At 45.2% G+C, this 19,987-nt stretch overlaps 1 protein-coding gene across 1 annotated transcript in view; it reads left to right on the forward strand.

Moving 5' to 3' along the window:
* The first annotated feature begins 6,632 nt into the window (after nucleotides 1-6,632).
* Nucleotides 6,633-19,987, forward strand: part of CCN6 (cellular communication network factor 6) — a 30,296-nt gene continuing 16,941 nt past the window's right edge. Inside the window, exons 1-2 of the mRNA XM_066607110.1 lie at nucleotides 6,633-6,728; nucleotides 7,931-8,219. Of these exons, the coding sequence (XP_066463207.1) occupies nucleotides 6,684-6,728; nucleotides 7,931-8,219 (334 nt within the window). The 5' untranslated portion in view covers nucleotides 6,633-6,683. The remainder of the gene's footprint in view (nucleotides 6,729-7,930; nucleotides 8,220-19,987) is intronic.

Raw genomic sequence — 19,987 nt, forward strand, 5'->3', positions numbered from 1 at the left:
ACCGATATACGATCTCCTTGTGTGCAGGGGGAGGAGGATGGAATAGCCTCAGAGCAGGAACTGAGCTCCCGCCCCCTCTCTGCCTCCTCTCCGCCCCTCTGCACTATTTGCAATGGGGAGAGCCTAGACGGGGGCGGGGCTAATTCGCGGACCTTAGCCCCGCCCCCGTCCCGCCTCTCCTCATTGAAAATAGTGCAGAGGGGCGGAGAGGAGGCAGAGAGGGGGCGGGAGCTCAGTTCCTGCTCTGAGGCTCTTCCATCCTCCCCCCCTGCACACAAGAAGATCGTATATCGGTCCCGGCTGCAGAGAGAAGAACTGCGCATGCGCGGATGAGAAAGGGCTCGTTCCCGCGCCGACAAGAGCTGGCCCGACAAGAAGAGAAGATTCTTGTGGTAACCAGGGACGACGGAGGAGCAACACAGGGGGGGGCATCCCTTCAGGTAAGTCCAAAACTTCTGTTTGCTTCATTTTCCATGCACAATGTATATTACAAAGTGCATGGAAATTGGCAAACAGAAGTAATGAGACCTAATGTTTATGGCCGGACAACCCCTTTAAACAAGGAAAGTAAACAGTGGGTACATGTTGTGTAACGTACTACAATCCAGACCATCTCTAGCTATCACAAGATGTGGTGTACATATTAAGCAATTTATGGTTAATGAAGACAATTACAATGACGTTCTCCATACAAAGAGCTCAATGATGCTGCTGCAGAAGGTATGAACTCAGGTGGCAGCCTTTATCTGATAAATAAATCATCCGAGGACTTGGTCTTCAGAAGGCAAACAGATTTATGTTTAGCACAAGGTTCAAGCAACGCTGTGTTTTATCTCCAGCAATGTACCATTGCCAGCAATGTGATTGTGTCAAACTCTATAGTATGATAGGTCTTTCTTTCTTTCCAGCAGGCCTGCTTACTCTTTGTCACTATTTACTTGTGTGGGAATGCTTGGTTTTTATTGAAGACCACTTTCAAACTCCCTGGTTCCACTTCAGCACTGTCACAGCTGTTCATTTGGCCTCTCTGCAAGCATGCAGCATGCATATCTATCAGATAGGCTTACCTCGGAGACCTGTCAGCGCTCCCCCCTTCTCCCTCGCGGCGGAATATCGCTAGCGATATTCCGCCTCGGCCATGGACAGGGGTCCTAAGGAAGATGGAACAATACCTGTGCTGCACCACTTATTGGATGGCAGCATTACTTCAAATTAATGGATCATTCTTTAACAAGTCTGTAAAACGATTGGGAATAGAAAACCAAGCCAGAAAACCATACGCAGACAGCTGTTTTGGGGTGTTTGCCCCCATCAGTGTGCAGTAGGTTTCTGGCTTGGCTGGCGAGAGGCCTGTGATGTGGGTCAAAAGGAGTGTTGTCTCTTTTTAAGGGGAGCACCCAGAAGGTGTGTGGAGACACCTAGGGGGTGAGTGGGTTGGGGGAGGGGGGCATTGTCTCTCCCCAAGGGAAGCACCCAGTAGGGGTGTGAGAAGACACCTGAGAGGTGAGTGAGGAGACTTATATGGCCACACATGCTTCTTTGGGTCTCCACACACTGTCCACCACTGCATTTTCCTAAAAGCTAATGTAACAACACGATAGCAGCACAAATAAGGGTACTTTTACAAGAGCTGACAGTCACTCGAGTAATTGCTCAAAGGAGTAATTGCAGGTGACAGTTGACCCGTGTAAACATAGGACCCGACAGGTCAAGTGAGTGAGAATTCAAAATGAAGCAATTGTCTAATATATACAAGAATGTAAACAATACCATTGTAAAAGCAACAAAAATTATTATAAGCCAAGTTCCCTGATCACTCGCTATTGGAATGCACATAACCCCTTAGTGACCACCCATACGTGTTTTCACGTCCTGCGTACCTGGGCTTTATTTTACAGGGCCGTAAAAAAAAAAAAAAAAATCACGCTGGCCCTGTAGGATAAAGCCCCGGCATCTGTGAGTGTGACATCTCCCTGCTATCGGCTACCAGAGGAACCTGAAAGCTTGGAGCTGTCACTAGAGGCCACGATGTGCGGTCCTCAGTCAGGTGATCACCGTTATTTTACGGATAACAGCAATTACATGAAAGAAAAAAAAATAAAAAAGTTACGTTTCAAAAGTTAAAGTTTCATCTCCCCTCACGGATCTGATCTGTAGATTAAACTACTCATCTAAGGTCTCCACAATGTCCCCCGATGATCTTGTCCTGCAAGGACCTTTCCTCGGCTTATATGTATGTGTGGTTGGCAAAAGAAGTTGGTAAGGTGCAGGAAATTTGAAATCTCCTTCCTCCTGGCTATCGAAGGTAGCTGAGAGCCTGCAGCTGTCACCTGGGGCTGTGGTTCCCGGTCACATGACTGCTGTTAGCCAATGGATAATGGCAATCACGTAAAGTTTAAAAAGTTAAAGTTTCATCTCCCTTCATCGATTCAATCGGTGAGGGGGAATGAAACTTCTTACCGGAGGCCTCCACATTTGTCCTCCAATGCAATCATCCACCACAGACCTACCCCAGCTTCTGCACATGCACCCGCCAGCAAAATGTTGGATGCATGTGCAGAAACCGGGGAGGGCCTGGGAATTTAAACCCTCCGTGCTCCTGGGTACGAATGGTAGTCAAGAGCCTGATGACCAGAGCACCGGGGAGCGGTCCCTGGTCACGTGATCGAATGGATAACAGCAATTACGTAAAAGCTTGAAAAACATTTAAAAGGTTAAAGCTTCGTATCCCCTCTAGACCTCTGGATTTGTCCAACGATGCAATCATCCTTCACAGATCTTCCCCAGCTTCTGCGCAAAATGGTGGGAAATTTAAAAAACCTCCCTGTTCCCGGCTACAAAAGGTCACATAATCGTTTTTATCCAATGGTATAAAAAGGTAGTGATGCCTGCATACTCTACAAGAATTCCCAGGGAACGCTCACTTTCCTGCAGTTCCAGGAGCAGCCTGTTGAGCGCCTTCTGTGTGAGACCGCTGCACCTCAGCAAGCTTATGTGTCTGAGGAGGTACAAAGTCTCACAGAGTGCCACTTTCTACACCCCATCCCTGCTGCTGAGGTCAAGAAATACCTCCTAAAAAATTGTTGGGTTTGTAGCAAGTATGGGAGGAGGAATATCCAGTTTATTGCCCCATTTGCCCATCCCAACCGGGGCTCTGTAATTAACCCTATCTTGAAACATACCACACAGTTATACATTATTAATTTTAACTAAGATTTAGGGAATGTCAAAAAGCAGGGCGTGGGCTTGGATTATTTTTAGTGAGTCAATTTTTTTAATTTTTGTTCTGCACAAGTGTGGGCCTGGAATTTATTCAGTTGTGCCCTGAAATCTAATATTATAGGCCTAGCCATGTGTCCTTTAAGCAGATTGGGGCTACAATAGGGGTATTGCTGAACACAGACGAACTAGTGTTAACAAAATTTTGGGTGCATCTCCCAGTTTTTCCTGCTTGAAGTAAGGAAACTGTCAGGAATGTGACATATTTGAGAAAAAAATGTTTTAAATTTTTTTACCTGCTTTATAATATCCTTTGCAAAAAACTGTGCAATCAGAATGCCAAGTACACACCTAGATAAATGGGCTAAGGGATTTTTTCTATAGAAAAAAAATCCTGTCTTTAAAATGACATATTTGCAAATATCTGAAATTTTATTTTTCTCCTCTAAATTGCATTAACTCTTGAAAAAAAACTGTGTGGTCAAAATACTCAAGTGACACCCCTCAGTGAACACATTAAGGAGTGCATTTTTTTAAATGGGTTAATTTGTAGCAGTATCTATCATTCTGACACCTATGAGTCTTTGCAACCTTGACTTGGCATAGAAAAACAAAATGTTCCTCAAAATTTTAACAATTAAAGGGGTTGTCCCGCGCCGAAACGGTTTTTTGTTTTTTTTAAACCCCCCCCCCCCCCGTTCGGCGCGAGACAACCCCGATGCAGGGGTTAAAAAAAACCACCCGCACAGCGCTTACCTGAATCCCGGCGGTCCGGCGTCTTCATACTCACCTGCTGAAGATGGCCGCCGGGATTGGCTGGAATCGGCACGTGACGGGGCGGAGCTACACGGAGCCCCATTCAGAAAAGAAGAAGACCCGGACTGCGCAAGCGCGGCTAATTTGGCCATCGGAGGGCGAAAATTAGTCGGCACCATGGAGACGAGGACGCCAGCAACGGAGCAGGTAAGTATAAAACTTTTTATAACTTCTGTATGGCTCATAATTAATGCACAATGTACATTACAAAGTGCATTATTATGGCCATACAGAAGTGTATAGACCCACTTGCTGCCTCGGGACAACCCCTTTAATGTTAAATTTCTACGTCTCCTAAATGGTTAAAAACCTGAAGTTTTTCAAATGTGCTTCCAGAAAAAAAGTTAACAGATGGAAGTATATATCACAATAAAATTTTGTACAGAATGTTTGCATATATTTGACATGTTGCAGTTGAAAATTTGAAAAAAATTTGAATATTTTTAACATGCAGGGCTGCATCTCAGGTTCCCAGGTCCAACTATTAAGCCACAATAGCGGCAAGAGTGAGCCCCTAACAATTTTTACTTTGGACAAACCCTCATTAGCAATGCACACCTTAGCTAAGCATCACACTACCTCCAACCAAGCAGAAGCGCTGCCTGCGGGACACACCACTGCCTCTTCTCCTGGGTTACATGCTGACCAACCCCCCCCCCCCCCCGCGCGCACGACCCTGCGTCCGCAGCGCACACAAAAGTGCCCCTGCGCAGCCTTCAGCTCATGCCCTCATGCCACACCACCATCCTGTCTATTTATAAGTGCGTCTGCCATGAGGAGGAACCGGAGGCACACACTGCAGATGGTTGGCAGGGCCAGGCAGCGACCCTCTTTAAAGGGGGGCGATAGCCCACAATGCTGTAGAGAATCAATGAGAAATTGACATTTGATCTTGATTCCAATCCTGTGCCACCTCCATCAGGAGCTGCAAACATGGGCATAGCTATTGGGAATCCATGTGCAGAGAGTCACAGCTAGCCGGAAGAAGTATTTTTTTAAATTTTTGGGCAATGCAATGCAATGCAGGCTATATTGCATCTACTGGAGTTTCCCTCTATTGGGGGTTGTCGCCATCCGCTGTGCGTGCAGTTGACGGCAGACACACAGTGGTGTAAAAAATTTTTGAATTATTGGCGTGCAGTTGGAGGGAGACAGCGCTTATGTAATGCAAACTGCAGCCAAGAAAAAAATAATACAGAAGCCTGCAAGCAGGCCTAGCTGTGCAATAGTGAGGTTCTACAACTGCCAGCAGCCATGGAGTTAAATGCACACGGTCACTGATAGCCCTAAACAGGTGCTTTTTGGGGTACATGTTGACAGGATTCTACAGTAGCACTGTCCCTGCCTCACCAATACTGCCCCTATACTCTGTATATTTGGCTGCAGACTGAGAATGCAATAGTCTGCAGAGCCCAAGATGAAAGAAAAAATTTGGTGCAAAGCTGCTCCTAGCAGCAACAACTGTAATTCACACGGTAAGATGTGGCCCTAAGAAGGACCGTTGTGAATCTTCTAGACAGGATTCCACATTATCACTGTCCCTGCCTCACCAATACTTCCCCTATACTCTGTAGAGTTGGCTGCAGACTGAGAACGCAATAGTCTGCACAGCCCAAGATGAAAAAAAAAATTGGTGCACAAATGCTCCTAGCAGCAACAACAGTAATTCACACGGTAAGATGTGACCCTAAGAAGGACCGTTGGGGTTCTTCTACACTACCACTGTCCCTGTCTGACCAATACTGCCCCTATACTACGTAGTACAGACTGCAGCCTGAGAACGCTATAGCCTGCACGTCCAATATAAAAAAAAATGTGCAAAACTGCTCACAGCAGCCACAACTCTAATGTACACGGTGAGATGTGGCCCTAAGAAGGACCGTTGGGGCGCTTGAAGATGTCAACACTCACTATAGCAGCAGCACCCTCCCTAATCTCTGCCAGCGTGTGTCTGAGGCGAGCAGCGGGCGGGAAAGATTTTAATACTCGGCGGTCACCTGATCTCACCAGCCACTCACTGCAGGGGGGTGGGATAGGGCTGGAACCTCACTGGAGGAAGTTGTAAAGCCTTCCCTGCATGTCTATTGGCCAGAAAATGGCGCTAAGATTTCAGGGAAGTAAATGTAATTGACTCAAGTACCGCGTGGTGCTCGTCTCGAATAACGAGTATCTCGAACACCCTAATACTCGAATGAGCATCAAGCTCGGACAAGTATGCTCGCTCATCTCTAATTCTAATCGGTTTATTTCTGCCACTTAAATGAGATACAATATGTGGCGAAAAAATAATGTCAGAATTACTGGGATATGTAAAATTTGGCTTGGTCATTAAGACACAAACAGGCTTGTTTACTAAAGGGGTTAAATAACTATCGTTCTGTTTGCTTGTTTATTTGTTTAATTACAAACATTTATGTAAACATGTTGCAGCAAAATATAAAATAAAGAGTTGAGTGTGAAGGCCTCTGAGGCTGCGGGTGTACGGGTGCATGACGCAGATGACTGTACTCCTGAATGTGTGTGTGAGAGTCTATGTATGCTTACAGAAAGGTAAGGCCAGCAGAGGAGACAGAGGGGAGCTTTGTGTGCTCTCTCATATCCACTCCTACACAGTTTCTATCTCTCAGTTCTATTTCAAGCGTTAGAACATGCAGTGGCTTCTCTTTACCCTCCTGACCACATACTATCAGCAGGTAAGTTGTCACACGTTTTCTCATTTTCCTGTTATCACAGCAGGTTTAAACTGAACTAAGTTCTTACAAAGATTATGAAAAGCCTTGAAAAAGCCTGCAGTAAAGGCTGACATTTTCTAGTGTGCAGATTCATCCCATCATTTTGCTTCTCTATGCCACCCTGCTTCTCCTTCCTTTCCTATCTGTCGGTTTTGTAGACTTGTAACTATATACATTACTATCATCGTCCCTTATGTAGAAGAGTACTGCTTGGTTATGAAGTTTTTCCCCTCTTGTCACAGCTCATGGAATTGGAGCAGCAATAGTAGACACCATTGTATATAACAGAGATTTGATATTTAACTCAATCGTTTCTGTACTAGAAGGGTTGGAACTTTGACAAATCCTTATTTTGACAGTTGATGAAGTCTTACAAGATGCGGATTTAGTTTATGGTAGATGCATGTTGACTCCATATGCTAAATGCTCACTTTCTGGCATGTGTGGTAATCTGCTTTCGGTTAGAGGGGGTTATAAGTATCAGTGTGGTGTCAATTCCTGCAATGTTAAGTCTATCTATTGCTTAAGGCCACTATCACACACTTATATTACTAGGGAATTTTCGTGTCTGTATTACAGCTTGATTACTGTGGGTCTATGGACCTTAGCTCAAATCATCATACAGCCCTGTAAGTTTGGGTCAGTAGACCCTCAGTCTGGCCAGGACAGCCATCTGTAATACAGCAGCAAAAATTCTACTTTAATATGGCTTAAATTTGACTGTTACTACTTTATTGCTGCTGGCAGGAATAAAAATATGCACAAAGTCCAGTAGAATTCATGCTGCCTGGTTTATAGCTCCACTTATTACAATTGCTATCAAGTCCAAGAACATTGAAAATGTAAATTATAAAATAAATTGAGTATCCTACATTATCAGAGATATTAAGAAATACTATACTATGCCAAAGGTAAAGACCTTAAAGTGAATCCATCAGCTCAAACATGGTGTCCAAACTGCAGGCATGATGTTATAGAGCAGGAGAAGCTGAGCAGACTGATTTATAGTTAAAGATTCAGTATAATTTGTATGCGAAGTTATACAGTCAAAGAGAAAATTATGGAATGAAACATTCGTGATTGAAGAGTTGGAAAAAATGTGTCATGGAAAAGGATCTTGTTTTGTACAGGAGTCTATTCTGATTCAGTGCAATATCCTTCAGTTTGTTTGCAGTGTTGAAGAAACTGCAAACTCAGTCATGACAGCGGACAAAGCAGCGGAGTCGGATGTAATCCGCCGGAAGGAGTTTTGTCGTTGGCCATGCAAATGCTCACATAAGCGTTCATGCCCGTTGGGCGTAAGTCTGGTCAAGGATGGCTGCGGATGCTGTAAAATTTGTGCAAAACAACTTGGACAAAGTTGTAATGAAGCAGAAGTATGTGATCACCACAGAGGTCTGTATTGTGACTACTCAGCAGATGCACCCAAATATGAAGTCGGAATTTGCAAATGTAAGTGACTGTTTCCAAAATATCTTCAATGACTCATTGTACCAAATGCTTAAAACTGAGGTTCATGCTAATTAGTAAATTGTATAAACATTAACTCCATAATAAATTTTTCTTATCATAACTGCTCTATTTGTGATCCAATAACAGAGTAAGCATTGAGTGGGGAAATTAAATTTATTGCTATTGTCCTGTTATGTCCTATCACTGCAGTTTCTGTGCAGCATTACCAGATTGCTTTTGATTAGAAAGGAAGTGATCCTGATAGTAGACGTATACAATGCTTCCAGGGAAAATACTACCACGATGTGATGTTCACTTGGAGAATGACACCCTTTTTTTTTCTGTCAGAACTTCTATGTAAAAACCGTCATCATTATGTTTCTGCATTAGACTGTAGACATATTGAAATAACACTTTGCGGCTCTACAGAATCATAATGCAGCCATGTATTATGCAGGCCATGTATATGAGTTTGTCTGTCATGTATTGCACCGCAGTTGGTGGTGAACTGCACATTCAGGATGGTGTGGCAATGACAGACAAAGGCAGAGGTGGCACATTTTTGATAAATATAACTTTACTGAACAGTAGTTGGTTCTGACACTCCATAGGAGGGTATTTGTACCTAAATGTTACATAGTATAACTGGGAACATACCTCTCTCACCTAGGCTGGAGTCACACAGACATACTTGTCCGCGTAATACGCTGGGAATAGAACTCATTGATTTCAATGGGTTCGTTCAACCCCGCGGGTTTTGCGTGTCCATTTTGGGCATGCCAAAAATACACAGCATGCTCTATTTTGCAGCACATTTAAGCAGGGATAGAGCACATATTGAACTCATTAAACCAATTGGGCATTTAAATGGCTGAGGGCATCATTGGGTGTTTTTCTTTCGCGTAAAAAAGTACAGTAAGAATCACAGTTGTACGCGCAATTATGAAACGCCCAGTCCGCAAAAACGCAGCAGAAATGCACATGTAAATATGCATACGCTTGTGTGAATCTGGCCTTTAAGTGATAGTACTAAAGTGACCTTAAAATATCTCTCTCATGACTAGGTGACTCTTGCCATCCATATGCATCTTCATCACTGCTTTAGCTACTCCTGGTTGCAGCAAGACACATGGCGTTCCTCATAGTTTTCAAGGTCTTTTGCCATTTCTCATTGCTGCGGTACAACTGCTACATACGTATTCATCATTCTTTATGGCCATAGGCGTCAACTTCACATGCCTCATAGGAGCAGCATTGCCACTTATGGAACATATAAAACATCTCTTTGATGTCATATAAAACGAGAGGTTGACTTGTCACATATTAATACTGAGGGTTTAACATCCACATTACTCTATGCTAATCCATACAGTCTTTCTAGGTCCTGTGTCTCACTGCACCATTATACTTATCCCATCATAGACATTTCATGTACATTACACTGTGTCGCATCAAGTACATTACACTGTCATCATTAACCCTTTATGCATAATATTATATTATAACATCACATTTCAGTATAACACTGTATATAACATTACGCATCACTATGCATAGCAGCATCCGAGGAGACAGCAGGGCAGAGAAATGCCTTCTAACGGGGCTCTACCATTTCCTCCTGAAGGGTAGCTCGGGACCTGACCTCGTTACCGACAGGGGGAGATCATGAATCAGTAACTGTGGGTTACTTGTAGTCCTGTTTGTCACTCGTGAAGCCAACGTCCCATCCTCTGCGCTAAGACTTTCACATGGAATAAAATAGTCCACGCACACTGAGTGTCTTTTCTAAACAACTACTAGGACCATTTGGTTCTGTCCCTTTACTTAAATGATGTTAACAAATAAGAAAAAAAACAGTCCTCACAGTGGTGGCACAGGAATGATTTACGGGATATTTGTACATCCACAGTCAAAGTTGTCAGCAGGAACTCACTCTCCTGGTAACTCTCACTCTCCTGTCAGTCACTCACTGGTTTTCTCGCTCTCTGGCGATTTCTCTATTTCTCCAGACGCACACAGTTCTTCCTGGGTCCAGGCTCATGCACACTTTGGTAGCTAGTTGGTATAGGGAGTGTCTCAGGAAGGATGGGCCCAAGTGGGAACAGCAGACCACCTATCAGCCTCCTCCATGTCTCCCAGCTCTTGCTTCCTCTCTCCCTGGAACTCCTAGAACTCTCTCTCTCTTTGATTCCGATGTCTCTTCACTCCTGGATCTCATATGCCACCACATTATCAAACATACATTACATGATCAACAGCCAATGCATAAACAGACAAAACGATACAATTTCCAGACAGCACAAGACATGAACAGACATTAACCCATTCATGCCTGCAGATATCCAATACACATAAATCTGATGCATTCCATATTCATGGCAGTGACACTAGACAAACATAAATCATGCATTCAAAAGTGCTGGAGGGGACCCCAAACTCTGGTTATACATCAGAGATCGGAATTTCTCAGTGTGCTGACTCATTTCTTAACCCAGGACTATCTAACTCAGCCTAGAAAAGTGTAAGGCAAAACTATTTTCCCCCTTTTGGTAACTACCCAGAGTTAACCCATTCCGGTGTTGTCAGACTACCTGGGATCTCATTTCTGGTGTGCAGCTGTAATGCATGACAGCATGTAGGAAAATGTACTGGCCAGTCACAAGAGCAAATACTGTTAGGCTGGGTGGAACCCAGGATTCACTAGCATGGCTATGGGGCCCCTTTGTAATTATTCTCCCAAAAGACTAGAATTGAGATACATTGCTGTAGGCTGACAAGATTGAAAAGCGTGACTGGCAGATTTATTTTCTTTTTGAAATAAGGATAAGTGGCATGAACTTCACTGTCCTATGACTCATGATTGGAGGTAGCTTAAGTCAATACCCCCAATCGAGCTGACTGTAAGATAATGATGCCCTGTCTCCTAGGACAGATAAAACAGCTGGCTGACACTGAAGGGTGCAATGTCTAAACCTCCAAATCAATTTACTCAACACATCATTCACCACCAACATTTAATCTGTGCAATCAATGAATTTCTTTTTTTTCTGATTTACTCCTCTTAAGGCCCATTTAGTCATAACCATTATCACTCAAAATTTGCTCAAAACCCGTCTTTTGAGCAATAATCATTGTGTGTAACTGCACTGACATCATACAGTTTTCGTTATGCCGTTCCTCATTGTGGTCTTTTAGCATGCTGAAAGACGATGATGAGCCTTATCAGGGATTCACAGCGGGATACAGCTGATACTATTCTTTCAGCTGTATCCCGCTCCCTGAAGACAGGCTGGGTATAAAGAATAGAGCGGTCCAGCTGTGTTCTCCATACCCTGCTCTGAGCGCTCTGCTGTATAACAGAAGGGTGCTCCGAGCGGGAAATAGCTGGATGCAGAAGGCAAGCGGGCTAGAGAAATGCCTTGTCAAGGGGCTCTACCATCTCCTCCCTATTATCACTGACAAGGGGGAGATCACAAATCAGTAACCATGGTTACCTGTAGTCCTGTTTGTCACTCATGACTCCAACATCCCAAACTCTGCGCTGAGTCTTTCAATTAAATAAAATACTCCACGCACACAAAGTGTCTTTTCAGAACAAGAACCAGGAACGTTCCGTCCGTTTACTTAAATGATGTTAAAGGGGTTGTCCCGCGCCGAAACGGGTTTTTTTTTTTTTTAACCCCCCCCCCCCGTTCGGCGCGAGACAACCCCGATGCAGGGGTTAAAAAAACCACCCGCACAGCGCTTACCTGAATCCCGGCGGTCCGGCGTCTTCATACTCACCTGCTGAAGATGGCCGCCGGGATCCTCTGTCTCCATGGACCGCAGGGCTTCTGTGCGGTCCATTGCCGATTCCAGCCTCCTGATTGGCTGGAATCGGCATGTGACGGGGCGGAGCTACACGGAGCCCCATTCAGAAAAGAAGAAGACCCGGACTGCGCAAGCGCGGCTAATTTGGCCATCGGAGGGCGAAAAATTAGTCGGCACCATGGAGACGAGGACGCCAGCAACGGAGCAGGTAAGTATAAAACTTTTTATAACTTCTGTATGGCTCATAATTAATGCACAATGTACATTACAAAGTGCATTATTATGGCCATGCAGAAGTGTATAGACCCACTTGCTGCCTCGGGACAACCCCTTTAACAAATAACAATAAAGCCTTACAGTAGTGACACAAGGAGGATTCATGGGGTATTTGTACATCTACAGTCAAAGTTATCTGCAGGCACTCACTCTCCTGGTAACTCTCTCCTGTCACTCACTGATTTCTGTTCTTTCCTGGATCTCACATATCACCACATTATCAAACATACAATCACATGATTAACATCCAATCCACGAACAGACAAAACTATACAATTTCCAGACATCAGACACGAACAGAGATTACCCCATTTATGCCTGCAGACATCCAATACACATAAATCTGATGCATTCCACATTCATGACAGTGATACTAGACAAACATAAATCATGCATTCAAAGGTGCTGGAGGGGACCCCAAACTCTGGGCAACTACAACATAACTACTAGAGATGAGCGAACCTACTCGGCCACGCCCGTTTTTCGCCCGAGCGCCGCGATTTTCAAGTACTTCCGTACTCGGGCGAAAAGATTCGGGGGGTGCCGTGGGTGAGTGGGGGGTTGCAGCAGGGAGTGGGGAGGGGGGGGGGGGGGAGAGGGAGAGAGGGCTCCCCCGTTCCCCGCTGCTACCCCCGGCTCCGCCACGCCTCCCCCCAGCGCCCCCGAATCTTTTCACCCGAGTACGGAAGTACTCGAAAATCGCGGCGCTCGATCGAGTAATTACTCAAAACAAGTATATTCACTCATCTCTAATAACTACCGTTATTAACCCTCGCAATGCCTTGCATATTTATTCTGTGGCACCATAAGTACATTACGGTAATGCTATTACAGTCCCATGAGTCACCTCCACCCTGCCCAGGGTTTTAATGCTAGGCAGTCCAGGGGCTATTAATGCACTCATGCTGTGGTTCTCATCCAGTCTCTTTCCTGTTGCGGTTCCTTCAAGGTGTTTTCTACATGGCTTCTGCAACGCTGTTGTCACGCAATCAGATGATCCTCTCTACTGATGGTTTATCAAGGGTGTCCTGAGCCCAGTCACCTTGTGTGCCCTCACACATTCACTGGTCCCAACACCTCCTTACAATCTGGTCAGAATGGCCAAGATGGGGGGCAATTCGTTGACATGACCATCCAGCTTCTTGCCTTCCAATAATGTACCATTCTCAAGCTATATTGACTCCTTTAAGAGCCTTTTTATAGGCTAAGGGTGGAGCCACTATTAGTGCCTCAGGTGACAAGACTGTTCATCTAATCACACCACAACTGTAATCATTTGCACATCTTCCTGAGATGTAACTCCATACCGCGTTTAACAGCAAATCGATAACTGCTTCTAGGGGCTTGAATTTTATGTATTTAACAATACTTGACCATATTTAAGGTACGATAAACTGAGATCTAGGGGGGGGAATTTAGTTTCTAGTACTGTGTGGTGTTTTTGACTTCAGACATTGCTCATCGCGTAGTCTGTTTGAAAACATACTAAAATCTTATTAATAAGGCCATTCTCACACACAACACTTTTTACTGCGATGAGTGCGGCGTTCCGAGCACCGTGCTAACCGCGGTACAACGCTCCCATTTATTTTAATGTGACTTCTCAGACCTGCACTCGAATGCAGCGTTTGTAATGTGTAATTTTTGAGCACTGTCAGTTCCATTTTTCAGCATTTTCATGTTTTTAAACACACCCCATCACCGATCACAATGATGGGGTGCATTAAAAAGCGCTGTTAGGTAAAACAAAGAAAAGATTTGGTACCATGTTAGCCAGTAGAGCAATGTGTGAGAAACCAAGTAATCTTGTAGATATGATACCTTTAAATGGCTAACAAAAATACATGATGTTACAGCAAGCTTTCGGGAATATGGCCCCCTTCGTTGGGCTAATGAATGAAACTAGTTTGGATGGCACATAATTATAACATGTAGATGCAGAGGGGAGGAGAACACATTCCTCTTGATTTAAATAAATGTTCACACTCAGAAATTTGAGACTGTTTTGCATGCAAAACCTAAAACAGACAAACTGAGCCGAGACATAAATCGTAACTGGCTGTGGTTCTGAGTGGCGTTGAACTAAACGCATGTGTAAGAGTGGGCTAAAACTTTTTGACCTGCTCTGTATCTGCAGTTAGGGCTCATTCCCACGGGCGTATGTGTAAAACACTGCATAGATCACATAGCCTTTTACTGCCGTGGGAGCCGACTATTGCGGCATATGGCAGTGATACTGCACTGTGCATGACGGCATATCTTTTTTTTTTTTTAATTCCCAGTTCTATCATGTATTGCCTGTGGGCAACGTTGAATACACTACCCATATAGAAAAATAGGGCTGTTTAAATTCTATTGACAAGGATAGAGGAAATGTTTTCCTAGAAGTTAAAGGGGTTGTCCCGCGGCAGCAAGTGGGTCTATACACTTCTGTATGGCCATAATAATGCACTTTGTAATGTACATTGTGCATTAATTATGAGCCATACAGAAGTTATAAAAAGTTTTTCACTTACCTGTTCCGTTGCTGGCGTCCCCGTCTCCATGGTTGCCGTCTAATTTTCGCCGTCTAATGGCCAAATTAGACGCGCTTGCGCAGTCCGGGTCTTCTGCTGTTCTCTATGGGGCTCCGTGTAGCTCCGCCCCGTCACGTGCCGATTCCAGCCAATCAGGAGGCTGGAATCGGCAATGGACCGCACAGAAGAGCTGCGGTCCACGGAGGGAGCAGACCCTGGCGGCCCCATCTTCAACCGGTAAGTATAGAAGTCACCGGAGCGCGGGGATTCAGGTAAGCGCTGTGCTGTTTTTTTTTTAAGTCCCTGCATCAGGGTTGTCTCGCGCCGAACGGGAGGGGGGGGGGGTTTGAAAAAAAAAAAACCCCGTTTCGGCGCGGGACAACCCCTTTAAGGATATACATGTTTCTACACAGATATAAGTTTTGGTAAACATGCTTGATATACGGATATATATGTTTTTTAAAAGTATGGAAACCCTGTTTAATGGAAAAATGTTTAATAAAAACAAGTCGAAATAGAAAAGTAGGGCTGTATGAGCATAATACGCTGTGAAATAGAGCATGCTGCAATCTTTTTTACTGAAGCAATTACACACAATTTATTTACGCTAATGTGACTGGATCAATGTCAATCAATGTACTTCCATTGACTCCATTCACCACGTAATATGAGGACGTGCATTGCGTGCGTAAAATGCGATGAAATCACACTCTTGCCCATGAGCCCTTATATGCCCAATTCGTCCATCTATCCAATCATATTTTTTGAGGTAAGGAATCACAATGTTTAATGCATTCTTGTGAAATCCCAGTTGCACAGTGCAGGTAAAAGCCATGTGAATTTTCACATTTTTTTCTATTCAAATGTATTACTGTAATTCAGTTCCAGTTCTGTATACAAAATTACTGTGTGTGAAAATAAGCTCTAAGGCTGGGTTCACAAAAGGCAGATTTTGTCTGGAATTTCGCCGCGGCAAATCCCCTTGCGGTCGCTAATCCCGGGATTAGCCGGCCATGTCAGAGATTTCTCAGAAATCTTGTTGACACGGGACGGCGAAAATCGCCACGGCAAAGCCGGCAGTAGCCGGCGGTGCGGATTCGCCGGCTGCAGCATATTCATTTTTTTTCTCCTTCCGCTGCGGCCGCACTCTCCTCTATGGGAGCGCCAGCCGCAGCGGAAGAGCGTGCGGCCAGGCTGCTTCAAAACCCACGGCTAACTGCTGCGGGTTTTGAAGCAGCGGATTCCTGGCGGAAATCTCGCGGATTTTCGCTGTGGCCAAACTGCGAGATCTCCACCCGGAATCCTCCTAGTCTGAACCCAGCCTAAGGGAATATCTACCCTTAAACATAATTTTCAGTTTTTTATGTTCTAGTAAGGGGCCAACATTCTGTACTGAATAATGAAGTCATCCATTTTATAAAAAATTTTGAAAAACATCTTCAAATATTAGCAACCTAGCACAGATAACCCACTGATCCTTCCAGTCTTTGTTACCAGTGGACAGCATATGACCACATCAATGATATATCCTACTATTATCGTGGCTGGGAATGCAAGTAGCATGGCACTTGACCAGTGCAGAAACTGACTGGCTGCAGTGGTCACATTCTGTCTGCCTGAGTGAAACACTGGAGCGTCTGCACTGGGTGGCTCTTACTTTTTTTGTTTTATAAAATTTTCAGGGGTTTTTACATTTTTATTATAAGTTGGAAAATCCCTTTAAATTCCTAATACATTTTTATAACAGTTGTGATTCGATTGTTCTCTCATTCAGAGCTCTAAATCTCCTGCATAGCCATAGAGATAAATGATAAAAATCTGCCACTACCACTAGGGGAAGCTAAGGAGCTAATACTGTATATACAATGAACTCAATAATAACACAGTGTGCAGTAAGCTGCTAAGCTCCCCTAGTGATAGCAGAATTGTATCATTTAATGATAGTCTATGGCTATGAAAGGAATTTGGAGCTCTGTCTCAGATGAATGACACTCCAACGGCTGATGCATTAAAGGGGTTGTCTCGCGGCAGCAAGTGGGGTTAAGCACTTCTATATGGCCATATTAATGCACTTTGTAATGTACATCGTGCATTAAATATGAGCCATACAGAAGTTATTCACTTACCTGCTCCGTTGCTAGCGTCCCCGTCTCCATGGATCCGTCTAATTCTGATGTCTTCTTGCTTTTTTAGACGCGCTTGCGCTGTGCGGTCTTCTCCCCTTCTCCTAGGTCCAGGCACGAGCGGCGTTCTGGCTCCGCCACCTTCTACGCGTCATCGCGTAGCTTCGCCCCGTCACGTGTGCCGATTCCAGCCAATCAGGAGTCTGGAATCGGCAATGGACCGCACAGAGCCCACGGTGCACCATGGGAAAGGACCCACGGTGCATCGTGGGTGAAGATCCCGGTGGCCATCTTGGTGAAGGAAGAAGAAAGAAGGAAGACGTCGCAGAGCGGGGATTCGGGTAAGTAATATGTTTTTGTTTTTTTTAACACATCCCTTGTGGTTGTCCTGCGCCGAACGGGGGGCCTATGGAAATAAAAAAAAACGTTTCGGCGCGAGACAACGCCTTTAAGAAATCAATCAGCTCAGAACAGTGGGCATGGTATTATAAAGTGGAGATTTACTTCAAGAGTTTTTCTGGTTTCAATCCTGGATGTTAAGAACAACACATGCATAGGTTAAAAGTAGAGATGAGCGAACGTACTCGTTTCGAGTACTTACGCACCCGAGTACCGCCATTTTCGAGTACTTCAGTACTCGGGTGAAAAGATTCGGGGGGCGCCGGGGGGCGGGGAGAGGCGTGGCGGTGCGGGGGGTAGCAGCGGGGAACAGGGGGGAGCCCTCTCTCTCTCCCTCTCCCCCCCACTCCCCACTGCTACCCTCCGTGCCGCCACGGCGCCCCCCGAATTTTTTCGCCTGAGTACGGGAGTACTCGGAAATCGCGGTATTCGGGCAAAAAAGGGGCGTGGCCGAGCACGTTCGCTCATCTCTAGTTAAAAGTAAATAAATCCATTGAAATTACCTGGATTTCTATATTGATTACTAATAAAAACTGCGATATACCGTATATACCGGCGTATAAGGCGACGGGGCGTATAAGACGACCCCCCAACTGTCACCTTATACGCCGGTATTCAGTGGAGAAAAAAAAAAAATTCATTACTCACCTGCCCCGGTGTTCTGTCGCGCTCCGGCAGGATGTCGCTCGCTCCGGCAGGCTGTCGCTCGCTCCTCGTCCCGGCGCAGCATAGCTTTCTGAATGCGGGGCTTGAAATCCCCGCTTCCAGAAAGCTAATACACACGCCGGCAGCCATGACAGCATTGAATGGCTGTGATTGGCTGAAGGCGCACGTGGCTTCAGCCAATCACACTATTCAATGATGTCATTGAATAGTGTGATTGGCTGAAGCCACGTGCGCTTTAGCCAATCACAGCCATTCAATGCTGTCATGGCTGCCGGCGTGTGTATTAGCTTTCTGGAAGCGGGGATTTCAAGCCCCGCATTCAGAAAGCTATGCTGCGCCGGGACGAGGAGCGAGCGACAGCCTGCCGGAGCGAGCGACATCCTGCCGGAGCGCGACAGAACGCCGGGGCAGGTGAGTAATGAATTTTTTTTTTTTACACTTTTTTTTTTTTTGAATTACCGGCGTATAAGACGACCCCCGACTGCAGAGCAGATTTTTCGGGGTTCAAAAGTCGTCTTATACGCCGGTATATACGGTAGATAACAATCTAACTAAAGTAATAACACACAATTGAATTGATATGAAATTGGAAGTGTGGTTTGCCTGTTAAATAAAAGCACACAAAGCCTGGCTACTGACAAATCTGTTCTTATGAAGAAAGACTGGTTACTGTGAACTATGCCTTGATGTAAACAACTTTCAGAAGATGTGTTATAGAAAAGTACGAAGGTGCGAAAAGGATACAATAGCATTGCTAGAGACATCGGTCCATGGTTAGACAAATTATTTACAAATTGAAGAAATTCAGGACTGCTGATATTCTCCCTAGCAGTGGGCATCCTGCTACGCTCACTGTAATAGTACAAAGTACTATCCCAAAGGAGGTGAAAAAGAACCCAACGGTAAAAACAAAGGACTTACAGAAGACAGACTTAAGTTTTTTAACAAAAATGCACCACGTTGCATTTGGAAAAAAAAAAAAGAATACTGCACACCAACGCCAGGTTTGGGGCTGATTGTTCTGGACACCTTGAAATTAGTGACGGAACAATTTATTCTAATGAGTATCAAAACATTTTATAGTAATGTAAGGCTGGGTTCACACGGGGCGGATTTGCCGTGGAAATTCTGTGCGGAATTTCGCCGCGGCAAATCCGCATGCGGCCGCTAATCCTGGGATCAGCCAGCCAGGTGGACGAGATTTCTCAGAAATCTCGTCCACACGGGACGGCAAATCTGCTGTGGCTAAGCCGGCAGAAGCCGCCGCTGCGGCGCGGATTTGCCAACTGCAGCATGTTCATTTTTTTTTTTTCTGCTGCGGCCACGCTCTCCTCTTTAGGAGCGCCAGTCGCAGCTGAAGAGCGAGCGGCCGGGCCGCTTTAAAACCGCTGCGGGTTTGGAAGCAGCGATTCTCTTGGCGGAAATCACAAGGTTTTTCGCTGCTGCCAAACCGCGGGATTTCCGTCGGGAATCCGCCCAGTGAGAACCCAGCCTAAGGGTAGCAGTCCATGACCTCAAGCTGAAAAGATGTTGGATCATGCATAAAGACAATGACTTAAAGGGGTTGTCTCGCGAAAGCAAGTGGGGTTAGGCACTTCTGTATGGCCATATTAATGCCCTTTGTAATATACATCGTGCATTAAATATGAGCCATACAGAAGTTATTCACTTACCTGCTCCGTTGCTAGCGTCCCCGTCTCCATGGTTCCGTCTAATTTCGGGGTCTTCTCGCTTCTTTAGACGCGCTTGCGCAGATCCGTCTTCTCCCTTCGGCTCCGCTCGGCAGCATTGGCGATTTGGCTCCGCCCCCTTGTACGCATCATCGCGTAGCTCCGCCCCATGATGTGTGCCGGTTCCAGCCTCCTGATTGGCTGGAATCAGCACGTGACGGGGCGGAGCTACGCGATGATGCGTACAAGGGGGCGGAGCCAAATCGCCAATGCTGCCGAGTGGAGCCGAAGGGAGAAGACGGATCTGC

Source organism: Eleutherodactylus coqui, chromosome 1 (genome assembly GCF_035609145.1).
Source record: "Eleutherodactylus coqui strain aEleCoq1 chromosome 1, aEleCoq1.hap1, whole genome shotgun sequence".
NCBI lineage: Eukaryota > Metazoa > Chordata > Amphibia > Anura > Eleutherodactylidae > Eleutherodactylus > Eleutherodactylus coqui.